Consider the following 25,346-nt stretch of genomic DNA (forward strand, 5'->3'; position numbering starts at 1 on the left):
TGCATTCCGAAGAAAAAGATAGTGCGAACATTTCTTCTCCTTTTTTTTTTCGGAATGAAGTTCGTCTGTTTTACGTAAACGTTTTTTTTTGTTTGTTTGTTTCTTTCATGCTAACGATCCAACACTATTTCAAAAAATTTATCTTTCAAAAAACTCCGTAAATGAGTCAAAAGCCGCCGCATAAGCTGTCAAACTATCAATAGTTTGTATTGACTACCGCAATAATACGGGATTGTGACAATTAGGGACCCATGTTACGCTTTACCACGGGACCGTGGTTTTACTAATTATTCCTAAAAAAAGCTCACTTTTTATAGCCGTGCACTCCAAAAACCAGATGGTGGTGGTAGTGATGGTAGTGATGACGGACCTGCTTGCCGTATATAGTCGGCCACGCTCAGGCGGCCAACGTCACGACTATCGCAGCGGGGATCGTGCGTCCTGGGCCGACTTCACAGGCAACTGTGCCGACATTTGTCTTCAATAAGCGTCTGTTGAACTAAAACAGTGGTGGTGGTGGTGATGGTGAAAGGGCTTGCCGTGCTTCTCCCACATAGCACGCTCCTAGCGAACCACCATCCCGAACGACATCTTTCTGCCCCCTGACTGGGTAAAAACGGGAGACGTGCGCCTTTTTTCTGACACTTATATTAACTGTCACGCAAAAGGCGTACGCCCCCGCGCTTTCCACAAACCGGGTCTAATAAAGGTATCGCTCTGCACTCTAAAAACTGAACTTCACCGCATAGCATGCACGCTCTGCGCCAACCATTGCCACGAATGATAGAGTTATCTGATTCGAGGAGAGAGGGAGGCGTACGCCTCTTTGTGTCAATTATCATGTATCCAAACTGGCACCAAATGACGTACGCCCCCCCCCCTTTCAATCTTCGAATCAGACGCGATAACCCTATCATTTGTGGCAATGGTTGGCGCAGAACGTGCCATGCGGTGAAGTTCAGTTTCTAGAGTACGTGCAGTGGTTGGCCTTCACCGTACTGTGTGGTGAAGTTCTGCACTTTTAGAAATGAACTTCGCCGCATAGCGCGCTCCTAGCCAACCATCATCTCCAATGATATCGTTATCTGCCCTGATTTGTTGAAAACGGGAGGCGTACGCCATTTTTGTGACAATTATGAACAGCATAATTGTCAGAAAAAAGCCGGGAAACCACAAAAAGCCACAGAAAGGATGTGCTTGAAAATCGTATGTGGCGATTTGCCGACTTTCTATATCTACGTGCGAAGGAGTGAGAGGAGGACCTTCTGTATAGTTAACCAGACCTTCTGTATAGTTTGCGTTGGGCGCAGGCACTGGATTTTGTAGAAGACAGGAAAAGCGCGCAGTCGGTGTCGTCTGCTAAGTACGCCGAGCACCGGTCCCGACACGCGGCGACACAGTTCTTCCCGTGAACTGTCGATTGCTTCATCTTACACTACAATAATCCGTAGGGATTCTGCTCCTGTGTACGCGTATACGCGTATAGCGCTTCAGGTGTGATGCTGTGGCGCAGAGTAAAATGACTTGACCGTTTGAAGCCCGGACAACACAAATAGTCAACTTACCAACCCTGCATTAGAAGAGTGAACACGAGACCGAACAGCAATGGCAAGAAATGCCCCCTGAGACAAACATGGCAAACCCGCGGAGTCGCAATGAAACGCACCATGCACCATTGAGATCATCAGTGAAACAGAGGAGTATTCCCATCCTATGTGTACAGATAGTCCAGTCGCAAACGCTTGACCTACCTGAGCTGCCTACAAGGCAGTGCGGCCATTAAGAAAAGAATGGAAAGGGCGAAAACAACCATCCGGGAACCGGATGATTCAAGCAGATTCCGAGCCAACACAACAGTGTCCCAAAGGAAACTTGGACAAAAATATTTCATACGATGCGTTTTATCGTACAAGGCGAAGTCATTCAGTGGACTCCTAGCAATTGCAAAGAAACCGGGAAAGATAAAGTAAATGTGAGGCAAAAGCAAATGTCTCTTGCTTCTCCCTTCCTTACCAATTCTATCCGACACCAACAAGCACATGGCCGGTCTGGCGTATACATCCTATTCCCCGAAGGTTCTTATGCAGGACGAACCATCAAAACTCGCAACACCGTGCGTTTTCTCCAGGAAACGGCCCTCGTGCAAAGACCCCTCTAGTGCACTTCTCATCCACAGTGCACTTCAGTCTCATCAGTGTCATCCATCCTACCCATACTTCACCCTGAACCCTTCACCTTTCTTCCTCCTCCCTATTTTTTTTTTCTATGGTCGTGACGATGCCCACTCTCGAACGGCCAACAACGGCAAGCTATTTCGACATCACCCCCTCCTCCCCCCCTTGTTTTTTCAATCCAAAGTCTGGTAATCCATGACACGTCTCTCGCATGACAGCCTATATGATTGATTGATTGATTGATTGATTTTAAAAGAAAAAAATGGAGATGTTAGTCTCGAGCCACTCGGGACTGGCTACTCCAGGACGCGTTATTAAGAAAAGAAATTTTCTGTTTTCTGCTTTATATATAATAAATAAATAAAGAACGAGTTCGTCATTTACTTCGCCATTACAACGACTTTGGGCTACATCTCTCTCTCTGCCATGAGAAAGTCCAATAAGGATAAGCCACATCAAGTAAAGCATAGTTCGCAGCCATTATAAAAATAAAAATAAAATACCTCTGATGTACACAGCACGAGGCATATACAACACCCACGTGAGTATGCCATATGTCGGAAAGTACACGTAGCTCCCGTTCACGTTGTAAAGAACACCTTTACACCTACGCTACCAACGCAATCATTGAAAGCCAACCCACACAAACGTCAGGTACAGAACTTAATTCGCGAACTGCGCCATAAAACTCGACAAAGACTTCCTGAAGTGCCGTCTGTTGCAGAGCATGCATAGCCATCCCCGGCCGCTCCTTTTCTAAACGAGCAAAAATAAACTTGGGCCAAAGGTAGAGTTTATCGCTCGAGACACTTCCCGCCGCGCTATTCTATAGGTCCACAATGCGTCTCGTCCGAACGCGGTTCGCGTGCCGGCGTCGGCGCCACGGTACCCCGACCGATGCCTCGGTCCAGGAGCGAAGTTCGCAGAAGTCCCCCGCCTCTGTCGCCGCGATTTTAGTGTGTCCTTTGTGAGCGAGCCACTTCGTAAACATTCTCATAATAGAGATTCATGTCGGCGGTGTGTCCGTGCCTCTTCACGGCGCTCTGCCCCGTAATCGGTTAGAAATCATGAGCCGCGACCTTTCGTTCCTGGTCAGGAGTTTATGTCCCGCTGGGGAGCGGGAGACGGGTGAAAGGAAAAGGGTCTTTTCTTGTTCGGCGCGCAGCACTTGTACTTGTCAAAAGGACAAGCGGAGACTGTTGGATGTCGCGGTTCTTGTTGTTGACGGGTAACGCGGTGGGAAAAAAACATGGTTACGTCTTGGGTATGGTGTGAAGAAGTAACTTTTGCCGTGGGAAGTTTCTGGTTTTGCGGTGCTCGTGTAACATTGTGCGAGGATTCTGTTTTTTTTTTTTTCTTCTTCTTCTTCAGGGCGCACGGTGATATCGAATACTAGTTTACGGGGAGTGTTTTTGGATTTGGACCAACGATTGTGATACGTTAGTTGCAGTCAAATTTTGGAAATGGTCTTTGTTGTCGAGGACATTCTGATCCCAAGAAAGCTCGATCGTTACTAATTATTGAATTTAAAATAATTATTTTTATTAATTGGTCAACACGCGCTACAACTCAATTAAATATTCATGGTTCGTCCAAAGTGGACGTCAATGACGATCAACGCTCTTCAACTCACCTCCCTCTACAATCAGGCCATCATGCATCGCAATGACATTGTCAACAATGATGGTCTAATGTAGTAATGTAATCGCGCACTAATATACGAAGCCTATACAACGCATCTAATACACGCGTCTTCCATCACTATATCCTTGTGCTTGCGAGGGGGGGGGGGGGGGGCACGAGAAAGAGCAAAGCGCCCCAAGAAAGTCCTTCAACATTGCCGAGAAACGGGGGGGGGGGGGGGATATGTTTATTGAGAAAAAAAAACAAGGAAATGTTAGTCAGGCAAAGGCCGACTTGCTATTCCTTTCGTAAAGAGGAACGGAAAAGGAAAGGGGACGAAAAGATAGGAAGAAAACGAAAAAAGGAAAGAAGGCGGCAAGAAAGAAAACGAAAAAAACGAAAGAAAGAAAGCGAAAAAAAGGGAGAAAACGAAATAGAGGAAAGAAAACGAAAAAATAGAGAGAAAAGGAAACAAAGAAAGAAAAGAAAAAACAAGAAAGAAACGAAAAAGAGGGAAGAAAACGAAAAAAGGAAAAAAAAGGAAAGAAACGAAAAAAAAGAAGAAACGAAGAAAAAAAGAAGAAACAAAAAAAAAAAAGAAAGAAACGAGAAACGGAATATATATTCCACTCTCCTTTTCTGCGCGTATATATGTGTGTGCAGATGGCATTCCTGCACGACACAAGCGCGTCCAGCGGTGCCACCTTAAATCAGGCGAGTCTTTATGAGGGCTTTCGTTTTCATTGAGACCTTCTAGAACGGCGAGCCAGCGTGGCGCCAGCAGGAAATGTGCCAGGTGCTCGGTGATCGCGGCCGTAAGTCATTCGCAGCCGTCGCTTCCATGCGTCGCACGTGCACCGTTCTTGTCTGTTGTCGCTGGATTATAAACGTGGGATATCTCAATCCAAGTCGGCACACCAAGTCCGCTATCTCGGCCGCGCCGCGTGGAAGTGGTGTCAAAGAACGGAAGACGTACTTCTTATTCTTCTCCCCCTTTTTCCTTGTTTTTTTCTTTTTTGCTTTTAAAGTAACGCAGTACACCTTGTATATTCGAATAGACACAGTATTGGCGGTGTTGAGGTAACGAGATTTGAGGCAATTTGAGATTTGAAGCAACCTAATTCGAGGCACGAGACAACCTGGGATAAAGTAACACAGGGCACCTTGTGTATTCGAATAGACACAGTGTTGGCGGTGTTGAGGCAACGAGATTTGAGGCAATCTGAGATTTGAGGCAACCCAATTTGAGGCACGAGACAACCTGGGGTAAAGTAACACAGGGCACCTTGGATATTCGAATAGACACAGTATTGGCGGTGTTGAGGTAACGAGATTTGAGGCAATCTGAGATTTGAGGCAACCCAATTTGAGGCACGAGACAACCTGGGGTAAGGTAACACAAGGCACCTTGTATATTCGAATAGACATAGTATTGGCGGTGTTGAGGTAACGAGATTTGAGGCACAAGATAACCTGGGATAAAGTAACACAGGGCACCATGTATATTCGAATAGACACAGTGTTTGCGGTGTTGAGGCAACGAGATTTGAGGCAACCCAATATGAGGCACGAGACAACCTGGGGTTCGATTACGTTGGAACCTTTGGAACATTGCAATCTATAACTGCACATCTAACAGCCCATTCTATAGTGCTTGGAGAACTGGGAAAAAATATTATAATAGTAAAGCAAAGGGCGGTTGCACGTACACTCTTAAAAATGAACTTCACCGCATAGCACGCTCCTAGCCAACCATTATCTCGAATGATATCGTTATCTGCCCTGATTTGTTGAAAACGGGGGGCGTACGCCATTTCTGTGACACTTATGCTGTTCATAATTGTCACAGAAAAGGCGTACGCCCCCTGTTTTCAACAAATCAGGGCAGATAACGATATCATTCGAGATAATGGTTGGCTAGGAGCGTGCTATGCGGTGAAGTTCATTTTTAAGAGTGTATGTATGAGATCTGTTCGGCAGGTCAATGGCATGACGTCACATTGCTAAGGGCCAATGAGCGGCACAGTTCCCTGTGAATCCGGACCAGGGCATACGATGGCTACCTCCTCCCCGAGCACCATGTCACCAAGTCTTCAACCAAATTATTTTACTGCCCTAATTGACGCACAATATATGCACTCCCTACTTGGGCTCCCCAGGGGAAATCCATGCCGTAGGGCTGCCTATATGTGACAATTATGAACAGCATAAGTGTCACAAAAAGGCGTACGCCTCCCATTCTCAACAAAACATAGCAGATAACGATATCATTAGAGATGACGGTTGTCTAGGAGTGTGCTATGCGGTGAAGTTCATTTTCAAGAGTGAACCCTCCGTTTACAAACATGTGACGTCACAAGAAGAACGGTTCGAGGTTATATTTTGCAGTGGTGGGAAAGAAGCGGGAAGAACGCGTCGGCTGATAGGCTGAGAAAACTCGCAGTGCCCACCAGCATGCTTTGCGCGGCGGCGTTACGTAATCAATGACGTAGGGGCGCAGGTCGTCTATACACAAGTAGGCGGCTCTTGAAAAGTGAACACACTATGACGCATGACTGTATGACGTATGTCCGCCTTTGAAGACACCCATTTCGACGATGAGAGGTATAAGAATACTGTGTAGGAATTGGAGCGAATAAGTTTTATAGTTTCGATCGCGTCTAATGTTCCTGCCGCCAACTCGAGACACGGGACCTTGTACATCGAACCGTCCGCATATAACGATATCGCTTCCAACATTCTCTCCCTCGCATCGACTGCTTGTAGACGCGATTCACGTGGCCACTTAGCGCAGCCTATTTAACGCGCGGGTCCCTCACTGAAGGCATATCCGGCCATCTCAGCCGTGCTCCCCCGAGGTCCTCTCCCGTTTGATTCAATTGGGGAGCCCCCCGCGGGGAACCGCCAACGGGCCCAACATCACTCCTACTGCATTTAACGCTTAATTACACCTACACCGGCCGAACCTCCAGGGATCCGCCGGAGCAGAACGGAATACGCGCGGCCGGGGAACCTCGCGAGTCTTTCGAGTTTCCAGAGAAATGACGTGAGCCGTTGTGCGACTTGGTGAATTGGCTTTGTGAGGGCAAGTCTGGGAGAAAGTGGTCGAGAAGGTCCGGAGACGTGGGAGGAATTATATTGTGTTCGGAATGTAGTTAGGAATCTTCGTGACTGACTGGCCAATTAGAGCTGCACTGTGTTAAAGCGACACTCTTATACCGGGTGTTTCAGTTAAATCCCCGGGCTAAATAATTCGCGAACGGGTGCACCAATCCACGAGCTTTCTTATTTACAAGGATCTGTTCGATACCACCTACAAGCTGCACACCGTGTGAGTTAGTGGGAGGCGCTCATTATTAAAATAAAAACGCAAACGTGTTTCGTAAAAAAGCGTAACTTCTAAAGCAGGGCGCTGTCGGCATTAAAATGGGTGCTACCCCTTTTGGGACCTTCAGTGGACACCTTTTAGAGAAAAATCTGCCACCAAAGCGAGTCATTTGTTGCAGTAATTAATTGGTTTCGGTTTACGTATTTTTGTCGGGGCTTGTCGCTGCGAAGCACAAAAGGACGCTCTTTCACTCCCTTATCCATCAATGAATTACGTCCTTACACCAATTAATTACACCAATGAAATACGCCCTTTTGCGCTTCGCCGCGACCAGCCGCGAAAAAAATACGTAAACCGAAACCAATTAATTACTGCAACAAATGACCCGCTTCGGTGGCAGATTTTTCTCTAAAAGGTGTCCACTGAAGGTCCCAAAAGGGGTAGTACCCATTTTAATGCCGACAGCGCCCTGCTTTAGAAGTTGCGCTTTTTTACTTAACTCATTTGCATTTTTATTTTAATAATGAGCGCCTCCCACTCATTCACACGGTGTGCAGCTTGTAGGTGGTATCGGACAGATACTTGTAAAAAAGAAAGCTCGTGGATTGGTGCACCCGTTCGCGAATTATTTAGCCCGGGGATTTAACTGAAACACCCTGTATATGCGAAACTGCCTTTTCATGTAACAGCGTGCAGCTTAATATACCTGCCGTTTTCACCGCTTCCGGTCTGACAGCAGACACGCTCTGCGCCAACCACTGTGCCGATGGATACAGTTATCGATTCTAATTTGAGGAGAGAGAGAGGGTCGCCATTTTGTGGCAATTCAAATCGTCACAAAAAAGGTGTACGCTTCCCGTTTTCAACAAATCATGAAACCGAAAGTATATAATTCTTGCACGGCGGCTGATTCCGAGGGTCCTTGTAGTCGCGGATGGACCGGAAGTCTTCGTGTCACCGGAACTTGTGGCGGGGCTTGTTTATGTTTACCCGATAATGTCCTGTATAGTTAGTGATGATGATGATACGGGAACAGGCTGTTTGTTGTAATAATTTCCAATTCTCCATTTGTCTTCTGCAGAGCACCGTTCTTTCTGTCCGTATTTATTTATTTATTTATTTTGCACATTCCTCTTCGTACTCTTTAAAAACAGGACTTCACCACATAGGGCGTTAAGTGCGCCATCCACTGCCATGAATGATAGGGTTATCGCTTCTGGATTCGAAGAGAGGGAGTAGGGGAACAGCATAAGCGTCACTTAAGAGGACATATCACATACGTCTCAACTCAAAAATGAACTTTTTTCTGCGATAGATGGCGCCACAAGTCGGAGGAGTGAGGAGGGCCCTCACTCCTCCGACTTTGTAAGAAGTCCATCGCGTCTCTGATTGGAGGACACGACAAGCCCACGTGACAGGCGGAGACCTATGAGCTGGGTTGTGTTTCCTTTATTTTTAGATTTTCTCCTTTCCCCGATTTGCTTTTGCGCGGTGGATTTCGTTGTCTCGCGTTTGCTGTTTACGTTTTACTGGCATTTCTCGAACATGCCGTGTGACTGTCGCGTACCGCCGTTACTGCCGTTACCACCTCGCTTTCTCGTGGATGAAGATTGCTCTGATCGGTAGCAGCGGGCTAAAGCTTTTCACCCGATACGCAGAGACTGTCCGTGGAGGTGTCTATTCGTGATATAGTAATCGTAGTTTTCAGTTTTCGTGGTGTCACAGGATCACGTGTCCCTGAGAGTATCGGGGGACTCCAGTTGAGCTGAATAGCGATTTTTGTCAGAGGCAGCAGTATCCAGAAAGGACGCGGGGTTGTCGACGGTCATATGACACTGCAACATCCCGTTGCAAAACATCCCTGCTTTTCTTGCCAGTGACACTTACGCTGTTGAACCATGACGTTCGTTGCTGTCGATTGGTGTCGTGAAAGCGCTCCCATTATTTCATAGTAGAACTCAAGGCCGGTGCGCTCGCACAGGACTGCTAGCAAATTTCGATAGGGTTTCGCACTCCCCTTTAGAGCATTGCGCGGGCCTTGTCGGGCCGGGCTTTACGTTTTTCGCACGTGCCCGTGCCAGGTTCGGATTCGACAACACATGGTGCGGCATGTACGTCAACAGACTTCATGAGACTCGACAGCTGAATGTTTGTGTCGGGTCTCGGTTCTTCTTCTACATAGGGGTTAGGAGATGTCAGCCAGATGGCTACGGCTTGCTACTCAAAATTCCACACACATGCACTCACACACGTTGGGGCCCACAGGCGTGGTGGGCGCGTTTGAACAGCAGAAGGAGCGTCCTTCAACAAAGCCAGAGAGGAGCAACCGCGTACACACGACACCGCTCTCTCCGTGAAGCAGAGTGAGACGCTGATCAAGAGGAAAGCCGAAGTGCGGAGTTTTCAGGCGTAGTGCAGGCAGGGTTCTGCACGACACGCTCTATCCTGCGGTGCGGATCCCGGTTTGGAGTTTCCCGCGGGTAGCGGGTCGGTTGCGGGTGATATTATTGACACCCGCGCGGGTAGCGAGACTGTTGCGGGCAGCGTTTTTGGCACAAGCACTGCTGGCGGGTCGGCCACGAACAAGCAACGGCTACAGCAACAACAACGAAGAGAAAAGATCATACCAAATAATAAGTAAACAAAGGCGCCGCAGCCCCTGCTGGTCGGGTCCGGTTGGGTGTGGATTTCATTTTCTGGTAGAGCGCGGGTGGCGGGTCTTGTCAGAGGATTTAGGGGTCGGGTATGGATTTCACCCTCAAATAATGGGTTGCACGTCATACGGTCCAAGTGCCCATTTCGTCGAACTACCAAGTGTCCGTCTGGCTTACGCGAACATTTGGGAAAACAAAATGCGTGATAGCGCTTTTCTATAGAAACGGCTGTCTTGTCCCCCGTCCCGAGTTTCTTCAGCTATCAAACAAACCAAACAGTGCACGTATGCACAGGTCATGCGCATTTCGGCACTGTAGTTGCCTCTTGAGAAGGGGTAGAGCACTGCATGGGCCGGATTTTTAGGCCCGTGCCCTGCCCATACACCAATATTTCTATACTGAGGCCCTATCCAAACCCACCTCTGCTCTAAGTGTTCCCCAGGCTCGCAGCGGGCCCGATGGCCAGTCCCATTTGTCCATTCCAATTTTCTTTCTGTGTTCTCGGGAAGGATAGCTCCATAACATACCCGAAAATCGTGCCAAAATTTTGGCGGCGATTTTGAGTAAATGGCCGCCGGATTTGGCCAATTTCGTGATACAGTGTGCGTGCAGACGGCAGGTATCGATTTGTTACTTCCTTCACTGTATTGTTGTTACTTTTTTATGGGGTTTAATGCTAGCCGGGCCTTCCTCAACCACGATAAAAATTTCATAATTCCAAGATAAAGCAACCTGTCTTCCAGTCTGTTCAGGCTGACGTGTTGAATTGTTTGTCTGAATATTCGATATTTCGGACGCGACTGTTTATCATAGTGTAGTTTGCATCAATTGCGGACTATCCGATTCAAAAATAAAAGAAAGTGTTTATTTCCGCGGCAATCGAACTATGATTTCATTTTCACCGTCAGAGATCGCAGGCGAATTTCCATCCTTTCCGCGGTGCATATACAGTTCATAAAAGGAAGCTTTTGACCGCTCGATAAATAATTTGTTGTTTTTAGTGTTTAAACATATGATCGTCCCACTACAGCGAAGGATTCTTAGGAATACATGCAGAATGCTCATGACAAATAAATCCGGGTTTGGGTAGCGTGCCGCGAAATCTTGTGGCAAACGTCCCCACCCTCACGGTCATCCCACTATATTTGGTTTTGCTGGTCCATAAGGCCCTAAACCAATGTGCAAAACACCACAAACGCATTTGATTTTATTTATATTTTTGCATGCGATGGGTTTGTTGTGTGGGCCCCGTCACATAACATCCGCGTCTGCACGAGCGGGCTGCCAAAGGCTTGGTGGTCGCGTCGACCTCAGCGAGCAGACGACCAGACAGCTGTGGAGAGGAGGACTACGCAACGGCGCCAACTGCGTCTCGCGCACGCCACAGACGCACGCATGGTTCTCCCTTGCAGCTTCTTCGGAGATCAACTGACTTTGCAGTTCGCCGCACAACGCATTGTGATCCCAGAGAAACGTAAACGATGAAAGGCGCGTTGGTTGGCAGTAGCCAGCTGAAGTTTATGACGCGCGACAGGCTGTTCGTAGACTCTGACGTGGAAATCGTCACTTTTAGCTATCCCGGAGCTACAGCGGCCCGTCTGAGAGAAAAAATCCATCGACTGCACCTAGCAGTAGACTGGATCGTCATGTATATCGGTGGCAACGATATCCAGGATGGGAAGAGTGCCGCAGCTGTTTTGCGGGAAGTCTCAGTAAGTACAGATTGCAACGATTTCAATCTCTGTGCTGCTAAAACCCATTTCCTCTGACACGCCAGGGAAGATTCATTTCCATGAATGGTCTTCTTTCACAGGATACCGTTGAGGTGGCGAAAGGCTACGCGGAGCATATATTCCTGTATAAGCTGATGCCACAGACAAGGCGGCCTGAACTTTCTGGCACAATTCAGGGATATAACGCGATGCTGCGCACGATTCCAGCTGTCCGTGCCGGTGACGCTACGGTGTTGAGCATTGACGTGAGTAGTCGCTTCTCGAACGCTAACTCTGGAACTTCCTGGTGGTCATGGCAGGTATTTTATAATGCTCGTTAATTTTGGAAAAACAGTGCGACAAAAAGTAACTGGGGCTACCTTTGTGGTGCTTGAATTACAAACAGTTGATGGTCTTGATGCGGTACCTGTTTGTAATTCAAGTATCACAAAGCTAGTTTCCAGTTGCTTTTTATCGCGCAATTTTTCCGAAAATAAAATGCGTACGAAGTACTGGCACATGCCTACCAGGAATTCCGGTTTACTTGTATTGCTGTCTTTGTGAAGTGCTGTTTGCAAAAACATTCCGTATATATGTTCAAATATCTTTTCCAGCACAAGGTCTTTACCAGGAACAAGGAGGTGAAAGAGGGGATGCTTTCACGGGATGGCTATCACATTTCGACGGGACGGGGGTTATCGTGCCTAGCAGGCATCCTCCGCACAGCCCTCGTGAAACGCTACGGACCATGGCTGAAAGCACCGGGTCCGCGTCGTGGCATCGTACTCAAGCCAATGGAGTCGTGTGAAGAGTGTCGTGCTAAGGGACACCCCACGAGTGCATGCAGGCCTGTGCGCTCACCGTGGTGAACGCTCACCATTTTAGCCGCCATGTCATGACGACACAGAACGATGTTACCACTGTTACCTGCTGTATTATAACAACCACGTCATCTGATCCCCAATCCTATGCTCACTTCTGTCAGCAGCAGCAACGTAGTCAAAGCTTTTTCTAACCTGTTCCTCCTGCCATCGCATACTTTGTCCCATGATTAGTGTACAAATGGCCCACATCATACACAAGACCTGCCCGATAAAATTTTGTAAACAACTATCATCATTCCGATGGAAATTTTGTAATGGCTTCATGCCGTCTGCCAGCTTCCGGCTGGGCTGTCTGCTCGTTACCCTAGGCACCCTGAGACCAGTAGTTTCCTTAGAAGTTGGTCCAGGGCACATATGCCCCCCTCCCCGTGATATTTCCTGGAGCAGAAACTCTAAACACAGCGAGGTGGTGCATGATAATGCGTGTGAAATTTGAAATTGAAAGACTACTGCATTGCTTGCCACTATGAGTGCGAGTCACTGATGCCCACTGTAGCCTGAATGAGATGGCTGGGTATTTTCCTACGGGTGCAACTCGTGCAATATATTTTGGTTAATAAAATATATTATGCTTCATAGCAAGCTTTTCAAGAGAAAAAATGTATTTCTCCTCAAATTCGTATTGTGGTCCGTACAGATGTGTTTGCAGTGTTCCCCCGGTCTCAAGTTTTTCTTCAGATGAAATCTGGTCAAGGTGACCAATAGCCATTGTTAGTAACCACTGGTTCACAGATTACTGCAAGCAGAAAATCCTAGACAGCCAGCACCCGAAAGATTAAAAAGAAATCAGTAGCACGTGTTCACTATTGGTAGATTGGAGATATTTTATTGAAGAACGCAGCATGTATACACCGTCACGTTTTCTGCATTACTTATGCGTATCAGCTCATGCTTGTAGCCTCAGAATGTTCATTCGTGGATACAGTATCCAACAGCACATTTCATCATTGGCGATGTGGCATACACACATAATGAAGTACCATACAGTCCGCTGCATGTAGGCGCACTTTGACATGAAGGTCTCGCACATACGGCATCAACATATAGCATCCTGGTGGACAGAGCCAGGTTCATAATATGGGAATAGTAAAAACTTGGAACGTGTTACTCAGCAACGAGTTTCCTTTTTGAGCAATGAAGTAGCAACTGATAGTTGCTTTTGCCATGCTTGTCAGTTGGCAGCTAAAGCCTCAGAGTGTGTGTTTATGGAAAAAAAATGTCCAACAGGGCACCATTCATCATTGGCCACATAATGCTGAACCAGGTACAACACTGGCAAGGGCAGGTGCTTCATAATCAGGGAGAGAGTAGGAAATTTTCAAATGACAGGTAAAGACAGTAACACTTAGGAAGTTTGACCTTTGGGTGTCTGGCCATCATATTTGCAGTAGTACTGGATACCTGAATCTGAAAATACAATTTTCATATGTTGAAATGACACCCAAGTAAAGGCAAGATGGCAAGAGGACGTAACGCAGAGCGACATGTTGGGATGTTGCTCGTGCTCAACAATGCGGGGAACTGGCGACAGTTGGGAGACAGCTCTGCACAATGATACTTACCGACCTTGTCAAAATATCAAAATGGATTCATACTCAGGATGTCGACATCTGAACAGGCTGGTGGAGCTTCAAAAGTGCTAGGAATACCATTCATGTTTCTTTCCACAATTTTCATACACTCAAGCAAAGGTAGAATACCGTGATGGCCTCACACATATAGCATCAACGTGTGGACGTGTTTCAACCATGCCTGGGAAGAACGACGGTTTGGGGACAGCTTTGCTATATCTTCATAAACTCAAGCCAAGGCAGAATACCATGATGGCCTCACACATGTAGCATCAACGTGTGGACGTGTTTCAACCATGCCTGGGAAGAACGACGGTTTGGGGACAGCTTTGCTATATCTTCATACACTCAAGCCAAGGTAGAATACCATGATGGCCTCACACATATAGCATCAACGTGTAGACGTGTTTCAACAATGCCGGGGAAGACGGTTCTACGGTTGGGAGATTGTGCATCATTCTCATACTTAGATCCTCACGTGCTGATGGCTGGATTCAGATTTCACACTCTTACGCCATGTTTAAAATATGACAAGCATCGCACGACTAGTCTGTGGATTTATACATAGAAATATATTAATATAAATATTTAGGAAAATTGAAAAATATGCACAGATATGCACAGTAAAAATGGAAAAAGGTAACTTAAATATGAAACACAAACGTGAAGATATGCAGCCTGAGCCAAAGTCGAAGACATGTATATGGAAAAACATTCAGTAAATTATGAAGCAAAATGGATGAATATGCATTAAAACACTTGGCAAAGGTGGAGCCGCACAAACTAAATGACACGTAAATCCACAGTCTAGCCATAATTACAGAACAGCGGCAGGTGAGTTATCTTTACCAGTCTTCCGTCTCTTTCTGGATGAATCGCCCTGATTGGAAGTTGTTTTGGCGGCATCACAGAGCGAGGCAACCTGATGGTCACTCTTCTTGTTATCTCTGAGCTGCAGCCCACGGGACTGACGAGGGTCAACCAACTCCGGTAGAAGGCTATGCGAGTAGAACAGTTGAAGGTGGCCAATCATTTTGCTCCAGAAGCCATCATTTCTCTCGATCTTCTGGACAAAAATTTCCTCGCCAGAATATACCACAAAAAGACAAAACTGACGTCGAGTGATGTGGAGCTGTCCCTGCACCTGATAGTGGTAGTCATGGTTTTCCTTCAACGAAATATTACCAGAGTTATCAATAGTGCAAAAGGTGATTTTTTTTGCCCGCACTCCCTCCACAGGGGTAAGGGGCCGAGCCGAATAAGGGCACTTCACTTCCACGACAGTGTCATCACCGACAAGCCCATCAGGTGTTGCAGCAAGGTATGCAAACTCCTGATCAACAACAAGGCCGCATGGTGAAACAGTCACCCCTAACTCATCCTGCAGCTTAGCAATTGCAATGGGCTCAGTGTCGCGACCATATCGGAGAGCCTCAGTGTCAAAATGACCATAGAGCAAGGAACGAACAGTACTTGCACTGCTCGTTGCATCTCGCATCTTGCATACCTTGCCAAAATTAGAAGCGGTGAGTCGCTTTCGCCTCTCCTGCATCCACAAAGTTCTCCCTTCTTGACCTCGAGTATCAGCCTCGAGCTGCTCTGCATCTGGTTGGGAGAGCACAAGGGAATCCTTGTACGCCGCAGCAGCTTCAACATAGTCATCGTGGTTCATGTCTGGAGCATCCACTATGGAACCATAGTGGTTGTCGCTGGAAGCACGCTTGCAAGGCGCACCTTCAAGTGAACGCTTACAGCGAGCAGCCCCAGAACTCCGATGCCTTATGCAAGCAGCACGAACAGCTGCTTTACGCTTCAGCATAATTTTTGCATACTTCCCAGGGCTGGTGTTGTACACTGCCTTATGTAGAGCACGATGGTACTGCTTAGAGTTGAAAGACACGACAGCTCCTGAAGCCCGCATTCCGAATGATCCCCTCTGGGAAAAGTTTATTCTTTTACCGCCAGAAAACTTTGCAACGAGAGAATTGAAATGTTCTGCAGCATTATTGTTAACGTCAAGGATCAAGCTGCTACCATTGTTTGCCAAACGACTCATCGCTACAAGGATTTCATTGAAAAGTCCGCATTTCCTGAGCTCTGGGACGTGATTGACTTCCCCTTCTTTTGGACCACTGCAAAAGTAACCCGCACATTTTGCGTGGTCGCCGAACACATGGAGTGGCCCATTACGGATATCAGCCACCAGGTTCCGAATCTGATCTTGTTTGCTGAACTCGGCCTGCTCTTTGCGATAGTGAATAGCCCTAGCAACTCCAACTCTTAGTCGAACAGCATTATCCAGAAGTAGCTTCTTCAACGATGGGGGAATGGGGGTTGTTCTCTTTGCCAAAGCAACATCTCGAAGACGACTTACATAGTTTCGAAGAAGGTGGTTGCGACATTCTACCTTCTGAACTACCTGATGCTGGTACGGTGCAGCTTCAAGAATTGACTTGTATGTGCTCGAATCACCGTCAGCGATCAACTGCAAGTACTTTACCCCGTGCAACTCAATGCTGCGCCTGAAGCCTTCAACGACGATATCCTTCTCCATACTGGTAGAGCTGCTGTCCCAGTTCTTGAAGCACAGATGCTTTTTTTGGCTCGACCCTGCCTTAGAACTTGCGCACAGTGTACAAAATTTGTTCCGGACGCCTAGGAACAGTACTTTCTTTGTGCGGTACCCAACAATTACAGCCTGCAAAAACGAAAAAATGTCAGGATTGTATTCCACAAAACTCTACCCCCAATGACAATGTTTCGAGGAATTATGCATTTGTACGCGTATCATACGAATTAATGCCACAGGATGTATACCACTCTAGAAAGTGTGTTTACCAAAAGACAGCAGTGCCACTAATAGCACCAGAGGGGTCAACTTTTTCCTCCAAATAAATGCTCATAGTGTTCTTTCCACAAATGGTGGGCACAGACTTCCTGTATATCCCGTCTGCCAAGCGGTGTGCAAGATAAATCCTCCTTTTTCGGGCACCTTTATTAAGTGTAGATATAAATTTTTACTTACCAAGCCAGAAAGAGCGTCGTACTTGTTCTTGTATGAACGTTTGCACCAAGCACCATCGGCAACGACCGTAATTATAGGAAAACCGTCAGCATCGACGTCCCCAGCCTCCCTAGCTAACCGAGCTTCCTCAATGCCTGCTTTTCTTATTTCTTCCCAAGCTGTTTCGTCGATTCCTTTAGCAACAATATCCTGATACTTACTGTACGTGCTACCAGCCATGCCGGGTATGTCCAGAGCACCTAGGAGCTCGCGAAGGCCTGAGAAACCAGAACCTATAGACACGATACCGTTCACTGCTGAGGAATTGACGTCCATGCGTTGTTGAACAAGTTGATCAACTGGTGCCTCTGTTGTGACTACATCTTTCCTCAGACACATCCTGCACTTCAAACTGAAAGAGCTACACAGACCTCGCCGATGTTCTGATACAATTTCCATGTCAGCCAGGCCGCAACCAAACGGACTATGTACCGACAAACTTTGCAAAGACGAGAAGAAGTGATCAATCTCCACTATACGCCGACCATTCACACTGCTTGTGCGCTGACTCTGTGTCTGGTGAACATTGCCAGTATCGAAAGATGAAGATCGACTGGGTGTAACAGCGGCAGTGATTGGAACGGGACTTGCTCTGGAACCGGCAAGCTCGTCACAACCTGAACTGCAGGGGACTACATTATCTACCTCAGCTGAATCAGCAAATGACGAATTTGAAGGACGAATTTCGCTTGTGCTCGAAGCGAAACAAGCATTCCGACCGGCATCAGTTACAGTTTGAGGAACAACACTACCACCAAAGGTTGAGCCTACAAGGGTATCTGCGCGATGTGGAGTCGTCGAAGTGCAACGATCACTGGGAACAGCACGGCTGGAGCATCCTGCATTACCAAAATCTCTCAAATCCGCAGGCTCCGTCACATGCCTGCCTCTACCACGTAAATTCGCAAAGTCCTTCTTCTTACGTTTCCGTTGTCCGTAGACGTGACTTCGAGCCATAATGGGTAAATACTATGAACACGCAGAAAACACACAAGGACAGAGAGCAAATGAACAGGACAAGAAAGTGAAAAAAACGCGTAACTTAGCCACGAATTGCTCACTTCAGGACGAACCGCCGAAACCACGGACGCCGATCAGCTGCTGCGCAATACGCGGATGGTTACGAGCGGACTACGTTCGGGCGCTGCGAGCGGACGGCGCCACCTTCCGGAATCAGTGGTAAACGCCTTGGATGCATGCCTGTACTCACTTTTAATTCTTTTTCGGAAAAACAGAATGCTAAAAACACACAAAAAACGCGTCATTTGAATCCTGAAACATGTCCCCGGTTAACCTCAGAAGCGGATTGTTTTTATTTGCTTTCATTTATTTATTTGGATTTTTTGAAGCTGTAGCGACAAAATTCATTTCTTTTTCTTTTTTTTAAAAAAATTACAACGCTAGAGCGATATTTCAGTTCCCAGAGTTAAGATGTCTTGACGTCACCTTTCCGATGAAAGTTTCCGCATTCCGATCTGTCTAGTAGTTCAGCCACAAAACCTATGCAAAGTTCACATAGAAAACAGAGGGGTTCCCACCTTCAGGGGTCCGTAAAAAAAAATTACAACGCTAGAGCGATATTTCAGTTCCCAGAGTTAAGAGATCTTGACGTCACCTTTCCAATGAAGGTTTCCGCAATACGATCTGTCTCGTAGTTCAGCCACAAAACCTATGCAAAGTTCACATAGAAAACAGGGGGTGGTATGTCCTCTTAACGCAAGCGAACTTATTAACAGCATAAGCGTCACAAAAAAGGAGTAAGCCTCCCGTTTTCAACAAATCAGGGCAGATAACGATATCATTCCAGATGATGTTTGGCTATAGGAGTGTGCTATACAGTGAAGTTCTTTTTACGACTGTAGGTCAATCAACCTTCAGAATCGTACCGTTGTATCTTCCGATTGGAAGGAAAGTTGATACATAGGTGGTGGTGGTGGTGATGGTGAAAGGGCTCGCTAGATACATAAAAAGGTGTGCGCCCCCTTTCTCAGCTTATCGGGAGACAGAGCGATATCATCCACGACGATGATTGGTGCTATGCGATCAAGAGCGCCCCACCGTTAGTGCCTAAAAATCCACTCTCTAATCGTCACATAAAACGCTGAAGGCCAACCATCGCGCGGAATGATACTTTTATCACGCTTAGTTTGTGGCGTACGCCCCTTTTGTGACAGTTACGTAACTGTACGCTCTAAAAACAGAACTTCACCGCATAGCACGCTCTGCGCCAACCATTGCTACGAACGATAGGGTTATCGCTTCTGATTCGAAGAGACAGGGGGGCATGCGCCTTTTTGTGTCAATTATCATATATCCAAATTGACACAGAAAGGCGTACGCCCCACTCTTTCATTCGAATCAGAAGCGATAATCCTATCATTCGTGGCAATGGTTGGTGCAGAACGTGCTATGCGGTGAAGTGCTGTTTGTAGAGTGTACGCGTAAGTGTCACAAAAAGGCGTACTCCCTTTTTCAATAAATCAGGTGGAGAGGAAGAGGGATTAATGGTTGGCTATAGAATAGTGTTACGCGGTAAGAACTTCACCACATAACAGGCTCCTAACCAACCGGTATCCCGAACGGCATAAGGGCATCATTCCGTGCAACGGCAACACAACCAAGGGAAGGAGCCTGATCGTTTGTGTGTGTGTGTGTGTGTAAGAGAAAACCTGTGTTTCAAAATCGTCTTCCACGATTGGCTAACTTTATGTGTGTACGTGCGAAAGAGTGAGATGAGGCATTAAAGGGACGGTCTCGTACCCCCTGTCCCTCTCATAAAGTGTACCATTCGATTGCCCTTTGTTGAAAATGCAATACTGCGAATTTACCCGACAAAACACGCCACAGTTATTAAATAACCGAATTAAATTGATAAAGATTGCAGAGCATGCCGCGATCTGTGTTGGCAACAATAAGAACGGCCACGTCGCCCTGCGGGAAAGTCCGTGATAGGATACAGAAATCGTCTGCTTTTGCGCGCGCTAGTGCATCGGCGTGAGCAGACGACTTTCAGAAGGTACTGGGCACCGCGGCAATTTCTTACAATTTTCTTTTTACAAACTTACATTTTCTTTCAGTTTACATTTCAAAATTACATTTTCTTCCAGTTCTCAGGTGAAAAACGCACATTGGCACACGCACAAGTGGCAAGCATGGTGGTTTAGAACAACTATCCTCAGAGACAGGACAACCCCACCCACAATCACAAATCTGAAGTCGTTGGCCATCGGCGTGCGCGGTCGCATTACAGCCATTACAGCTCCGACGAAAAATATATTACGCGCGCTTCCATTACACTCCCCGTTGCACACTGATCATGCTTCGAAATGAAGTGTCGCTGACGACGTACATGGAGAAGGAGTGCGTGTTTATTTAAAAACCGCATTAAATAGTCGCGGAAAGAAAACACGCGACTTAGCTTCCACGTATCCGATTATGCGCTACATTATCGGAGACCCCACAGTCAATGCTCGGACTACATTCTCCGCTCGCGGAGGTATATGCCTGAGTGTCCCCATTTCGAGAGCAAAGGGGATTACTCAACCCAAGGTGCTTCTGCAAGTTACAATTACCATGACAATGATGACGTACCCGCAGGCCGACGTCATACATGACGTATGCATGAGAGAAGCGCAGGTTTCGTCGTCTGCTATTACGGCACGTTTCGACAAATTCCTCGAGAACGACTTGATTATTCCGAATGAAACCTTGACGGTTGTATGTGTACAGTACTCGTGAAGGTAGCTTTGACTAAGCTGGCAATAGTTTGCCACCAGAGTGTTATGCTGTGAAGTTCAGTTTTAAGAGTCCTACACTCTGCGACCTTCTTCACCTGTCACACTTCTAGACAACCAGCATTCAGAACACAACGTCTGCTTTTAGCGTGCATCGTATCCCTCACGGGGATCGACCCAGAAGTTGTGGTAAAGATAAAGTGGAGAAAGAGAAAGATGAAGACGGTGGCGTCTGCTACCGCGAAGAAAGAACTATGCCACGTCATTTCTAGTTCATTATGTGAAAGTGTATAGTACTCTATAGTCATCTTTGTACTATATTTTTGTTTTAGGAGTAGCAAGTCGACCTTCGGTCAGACTGACCTTTCAGAAATAAACGTATACCCCCCCCCCCCCCCCTATAGTCACACGGCAAACTAAGGCCGTTAGCGGAACGGCCGTTACTTCACCTGTAGTGCAACCATCATTTCCAATGACGTCGTTCTCTGCCCTAACTTGTTGAAAATAGGAGGCGTACACACTCTATAGTAACGGAACTTCACCACACAGCAGGCTGTGCGCCAACCATTGCCGCGAATGATAGGGTTATCGCTTCTGATTCGAGGAGAGAAGGAGGCGTACGCCAATTGCCACAAAAAGGCGTATACAACCCTCTCTCTCCTCAAATCAGAAGGATAACTTTATCAATCGGCACAGCGGTTGGCACAGAGCGTGTTTGCTGTGAAACCGGATGTCGTTTCGGCACCAAACCGGAAGCGGTGGAAACGGCATGTATATAGGCAGTGGTGTTTCCGCATTCCAAAATAATTTTGGGGCACATCGATGTATGCACTCCTTCTCTATCTATATCTACAGGCCTCTAACGCCACGACCATTGAGCAACAACAACAACTGCGTGCAGTAACAATGACTGCACGGAAAGACTAACAGGAACTCCGAGCTCCGCGGCATTTCAAGTGTAACAATTCTATGTTTCCTCTTTGCTCGAGCTTTCAACACAAATTGCTTCCGAGCAGTATATATATATGAGAAACTTACCGTACGTAGTCTGGCCTGCAGTAGACGCTTCCATGCCTGACGAAACAAGACGGTTGCCTATCGAGTGGTACCTGACAGATACAGCAGCGCAGGCAGCGGGCATGCCACGAGGTCTCGCTCACTTTCAGAAGAAAACGGTCCGCAATCAGCTCCCCGCACGCACTGCACAGCTCTTGCTCCGTCTGCAAGAAAACAACACAGAGCTCGCTGACAAGAGCAGATAACACCCTTTTGTGTACACTGATATCGTCCAGTCGATGCTCATAAGTATAGGGCACGGAAATTTAGGCACTAAAAACGACTGAAATAGGCAGGCATTTAGGTCCCCCCAAAATACAAAAATATAGGCACGTCAGTCTGGTACGCTCTTTGGCTTTGTTGCTGTTTCAGAATGCTGCATCACGGAAAACTAGCTCGTTTCAAGGGTACGGTACCATACAAGCTTTGACGTCTCGTACAGGAATGCTGAGGCGTCCCGGAACCACGCTATGTCGAATACTTTTAGTTTTCTGCCCTGGTAGATCTTGAAAGGTTCAGAGAAGTCACATCTTTTGATCAAATGTACATGAACCCCTTCTAGCAAACCAAGGTACTGAAGGAAACCAAAAGCAAAGGAGGAACAAAAGGCGCAAACACGCAGAAAGAAAAAGCAGCACTCAGCACAACCCTGAAAGGCGCGCTCACACTTCCACCTCTAAAAAAAAGGCTGTTATGGCGTCTAAAGATGTTAAAGAAGGCTACAGTTCAACAGAGTCGATAAAAAGGCAGGCAACCCCGAAAATGTCGCATTTAGGCGATTATAGGCATTTCTAGGCAAATGCCTAAAAATTCGGGCCCTACTCATAAGTATAGGGCCCGGAAATTTAGGCACTAAAAACGACTGAAATAGGCAGGCATTTAGGTCCCCCCAAGATACAAAAATATAGGCACGTCAATCTGGTACGCTCTTTGGCTTACTTGATGTTTCAGAATGTGCCATCGAGGAAAACTTGCCCGTTTAAAGGCTACGGTACCATACAAGCTTTGACGTCTGGTACAGGAATGTTGAGGCGGCCTGAAACCACGCTATGTCGAATACTTTTAGTTTTCTGCCCTGGTAGATGTTGAAAGGTTCAGAGAAGTCACATCTTTTGATCAAATGTACACGAACCCCTTTTAGCAAACCAAGGTACTGAAGGAAACCAAAAGCAAAAGAAGGAGCAAAAGGCGCAAACACGCAGAAAGAAAAAGCAGCACCCAGCACAACCCTGAAAGGCGCGCTCACACTTAACCTCTAAGAAAAGGCTGTTATGGCGTCTAAAGATGTTAAAAAAGGCTACAGTTCAACAGAGTCGATAAAAAGGCAGGCAACCCCGAAAATGTCGCATTTAGGCGATTATAGGCATTTCTAGGCAAATGCCCAAAAATCCGGGCCCTACTCATAAGTATAGGGCCCGGAAATTTAGGCACTAAAAACGACTGAATTAGGCAGGCATTTAGGTCCCCCCACCCCAAAAAAAATATATATATAGGCACGTCAATCTGGTACGCTCTTTGGCTCTCTTATGTTTCAGAATGCGCCATCGAGGAAAACTTGCCCGTTTAAGGGCTACGGTACCATACAAGCCTTGACGTCTGGTAGAGGAATGCTGAGGCAGCCGGGAAAGACGCTATATTGAATAATACTTTTAGTTTTCTGCCCTCGAAGGTCTTGAAAGGACCAGAGAGGCCAAATCTTTGGATCAAATGTACGCAGTAAAAGCAACAAAAGGCGCTCGCAGTAACGAAAAGCAAAATGCAGCTCTCAGCACGAGCCTGAAAGCCGCATCCGCAGTCCCGCAGTATACACAAAAAAAAAGGAAAAAAAAGGAGGCCCTTATGGCGACTAAAAATGTTAAAAAAGGCCTCAATTCAATCTAGTCGATAAAAAGGCAGGCAACCCCGAAAATGTCGTATTTAGGCGTTTTTAGGCATGTATAAGTAAATGCCTAAAAATCTTTTTTTCTTTTACTTCGCATTAAACATATGCCCCCCTCCCCCCGTAAAAATCCGTGCCCTACCTATAAGACAGTGTCCTCGAACAAAATGCGATACGTGTGCATGGCTTTTACGCCCCTGTATAGCGACCAGGCGCAGAGCACATAGCAGGTGTGGTGATGGAAGCGCGACTGTGCACTCTAAGAAAAAAAAGGGTGTAAAAGGGTGGTAAAAACAATTATCATATATCCAAATTGCTACAAAAAGGCGTACGCCCCCTCTCGCTCACCGAATCAGAAGCGGTAACCCTGTGATTCGTGACGATTGTTGGCGGACAACGTGCTATGCGGTGAAGTTCTGTTTTGAGAGTGAGGTAGCAAGGTAGAACTTTGCGACCTTTTAGTCACAACATATGCTACAACTATTACCTCCAGAACGGTGTAACTGCTCCACCTTTTTTTTTCTAAGAGTGTGCGTGGGAGAGCACACAAAGTCCCCAAGCTGTACTCCAGCAGTGCTCCATATTTTTTATTTTTCAATTAATCATTCAGTGCCACTCGAGATCGTATACGCCCTCTGGTGGACTCGACATGAATACACCACTGAAGCGTAATAATAACAGACCCATAAGGTCGTCATGTCATCCGCCTCCATACAGACCGCATACGAAAATGTCATCACGAGACTTGTCGCATCAGTTGTGACCGGTCGCAGTGGTTTACCTTTTCGCGCGCGCAATTCTCCGGGGTCATCTCGCTTGCTTGCTTCATCTCGCCTCAGGAGACGTCTTCGAAGTACAGACGTTACAACGGCATTGAATGCAGTCCTACAACGTCACCGCACGCCCTGCCCCCGTCAATATTCGACATATAACCATCTGGATTTCCCCAGGCAAGCTTCAATGCTCTTACTTCAGTACGCACGGACTCCTCCCTTCGGCATTCAAGAATGGTCGGTCCAGTGGGTGCCCGTATCGGAGAGATTTCACAATCTCGGTTAAGGAGTAAAAACAGACAAAAGTAAAGCAAAACGTTTCATTCTTACCTTCTTCGCGTTAGCTAAGGTAGTGTATGGGAGCTAGGATAACTATTGAACATGAAAGAACTGATGTACTGAGGCTGGAACAACATAGAAGGGACAAGGACCTGGAAGTAGCCGAGAAGGCGTGTTAGCTTCTCAATTGGTAGAGCCCTGGACCGGCAATCCAGAAGAGTAGGTTCGAGTCCTACAGCTGGCTAACCTTTTCAGTGACTTTCATCTTTCATCTAGGATAACTAGTCTGACTCTGCGACGACTTACATCCGCAGTTTTTATTGTTCCCATCATAATCATCATCGTCATCATTATCAAGCTGAACGAATATTTAGTGCGAAGTCCTTAGTGCAGGTAGAAACGTTGCAGTAGACGAGCTCATTTTGAATCTCCAAAAGTTCAGTTTCATGAAGGCAATTTGGCTTCCGCCTGTCTAGGGATGTAGAATTTCAGGACAGTTTGAGCAACGAAAAAAAAGATTTTTTTGTTGAAAATTTGAAAAAAAAAAAAAAACACGAAGAAACTAGAAGATACTGCCTGTATTGACATGTACATACAGAGTGTTACCCCATAAAA

The 25,346-nt window shown here is 46.7% G+C and overlaps 2 protein-coding genes across 2 annotated transcripts in view; both read right to left on the bottom strand.

Moving 5' to 3' along the window:
- The window catches only part of LOC135368174 (LIM/homeobox protein Awh-like), an 81,494-nt gene that overhangs the window by 13,171 nt on the left and 42,977 nt on the right, over positions 1–25,346 (bottom strand). Inside the window, exon 2 of the mRNA XM_064601298.1 lies at positions 21,783–21,964. Within this exon, the coding sequence (XP_064457368.1) occupies positions 21,783–21,964 (182 nt within the window). The remainder of the gene's footprint in view (positions 1–21,782; positions 21,965–25,346) is intronic.
- LOC135368173 (uncharacterized) lies at positions 13,032–18,098 on the bottom strand. The gene is made up of 2 exons (XM_064601297.1): positions 16,972–18,098; positions 13,032–16,644 (listed from the first exon to the last, which is right to left on the bottom strand). The coding sequence occupies exons 1-2, from the start codon at positions 17,965–17,967 to the stop codon at positions 14,764–14,766; spliced, it is 2,877 nt and encodes a 958-aa protein (XP_064457367.1). The 5' UTR covers positions 17,968–18,098; the 3' UTR covers positions 13,032–14,763.

This window comes from Ornithodoros turicata, chromosome 9 (assembly GCF_037126465.1).
Source record: "Ornithodoros turicata isolate Travis chromosome 9, ASM3712646v1, whole genome shotgun sequence".
In the NCBI taxonomy this organism is placed as follows: Eukaryota; Metazoa; Arthropoda; class Arachnida; order Ixodida; family Argasidae; genus Ornithodoros; species Ornithodoros turicata.

Coding starts and splice junctions, on each gene's coding strand:
- LOC135368173 (XM_064601297.1), bottom strand. CDS start 17,967: ATGGCTCGAAGTCACGTCTACGGACAACGGAAACGTAAGAAGAAGGAC. Junction 16,645..16,971: donor ACGACGCTCTTTCTGGCTTG/GTAAGTAAAAAT, acceptor TCGTTTTTGCAG/GCTGTAATTGTTGGGTACCG.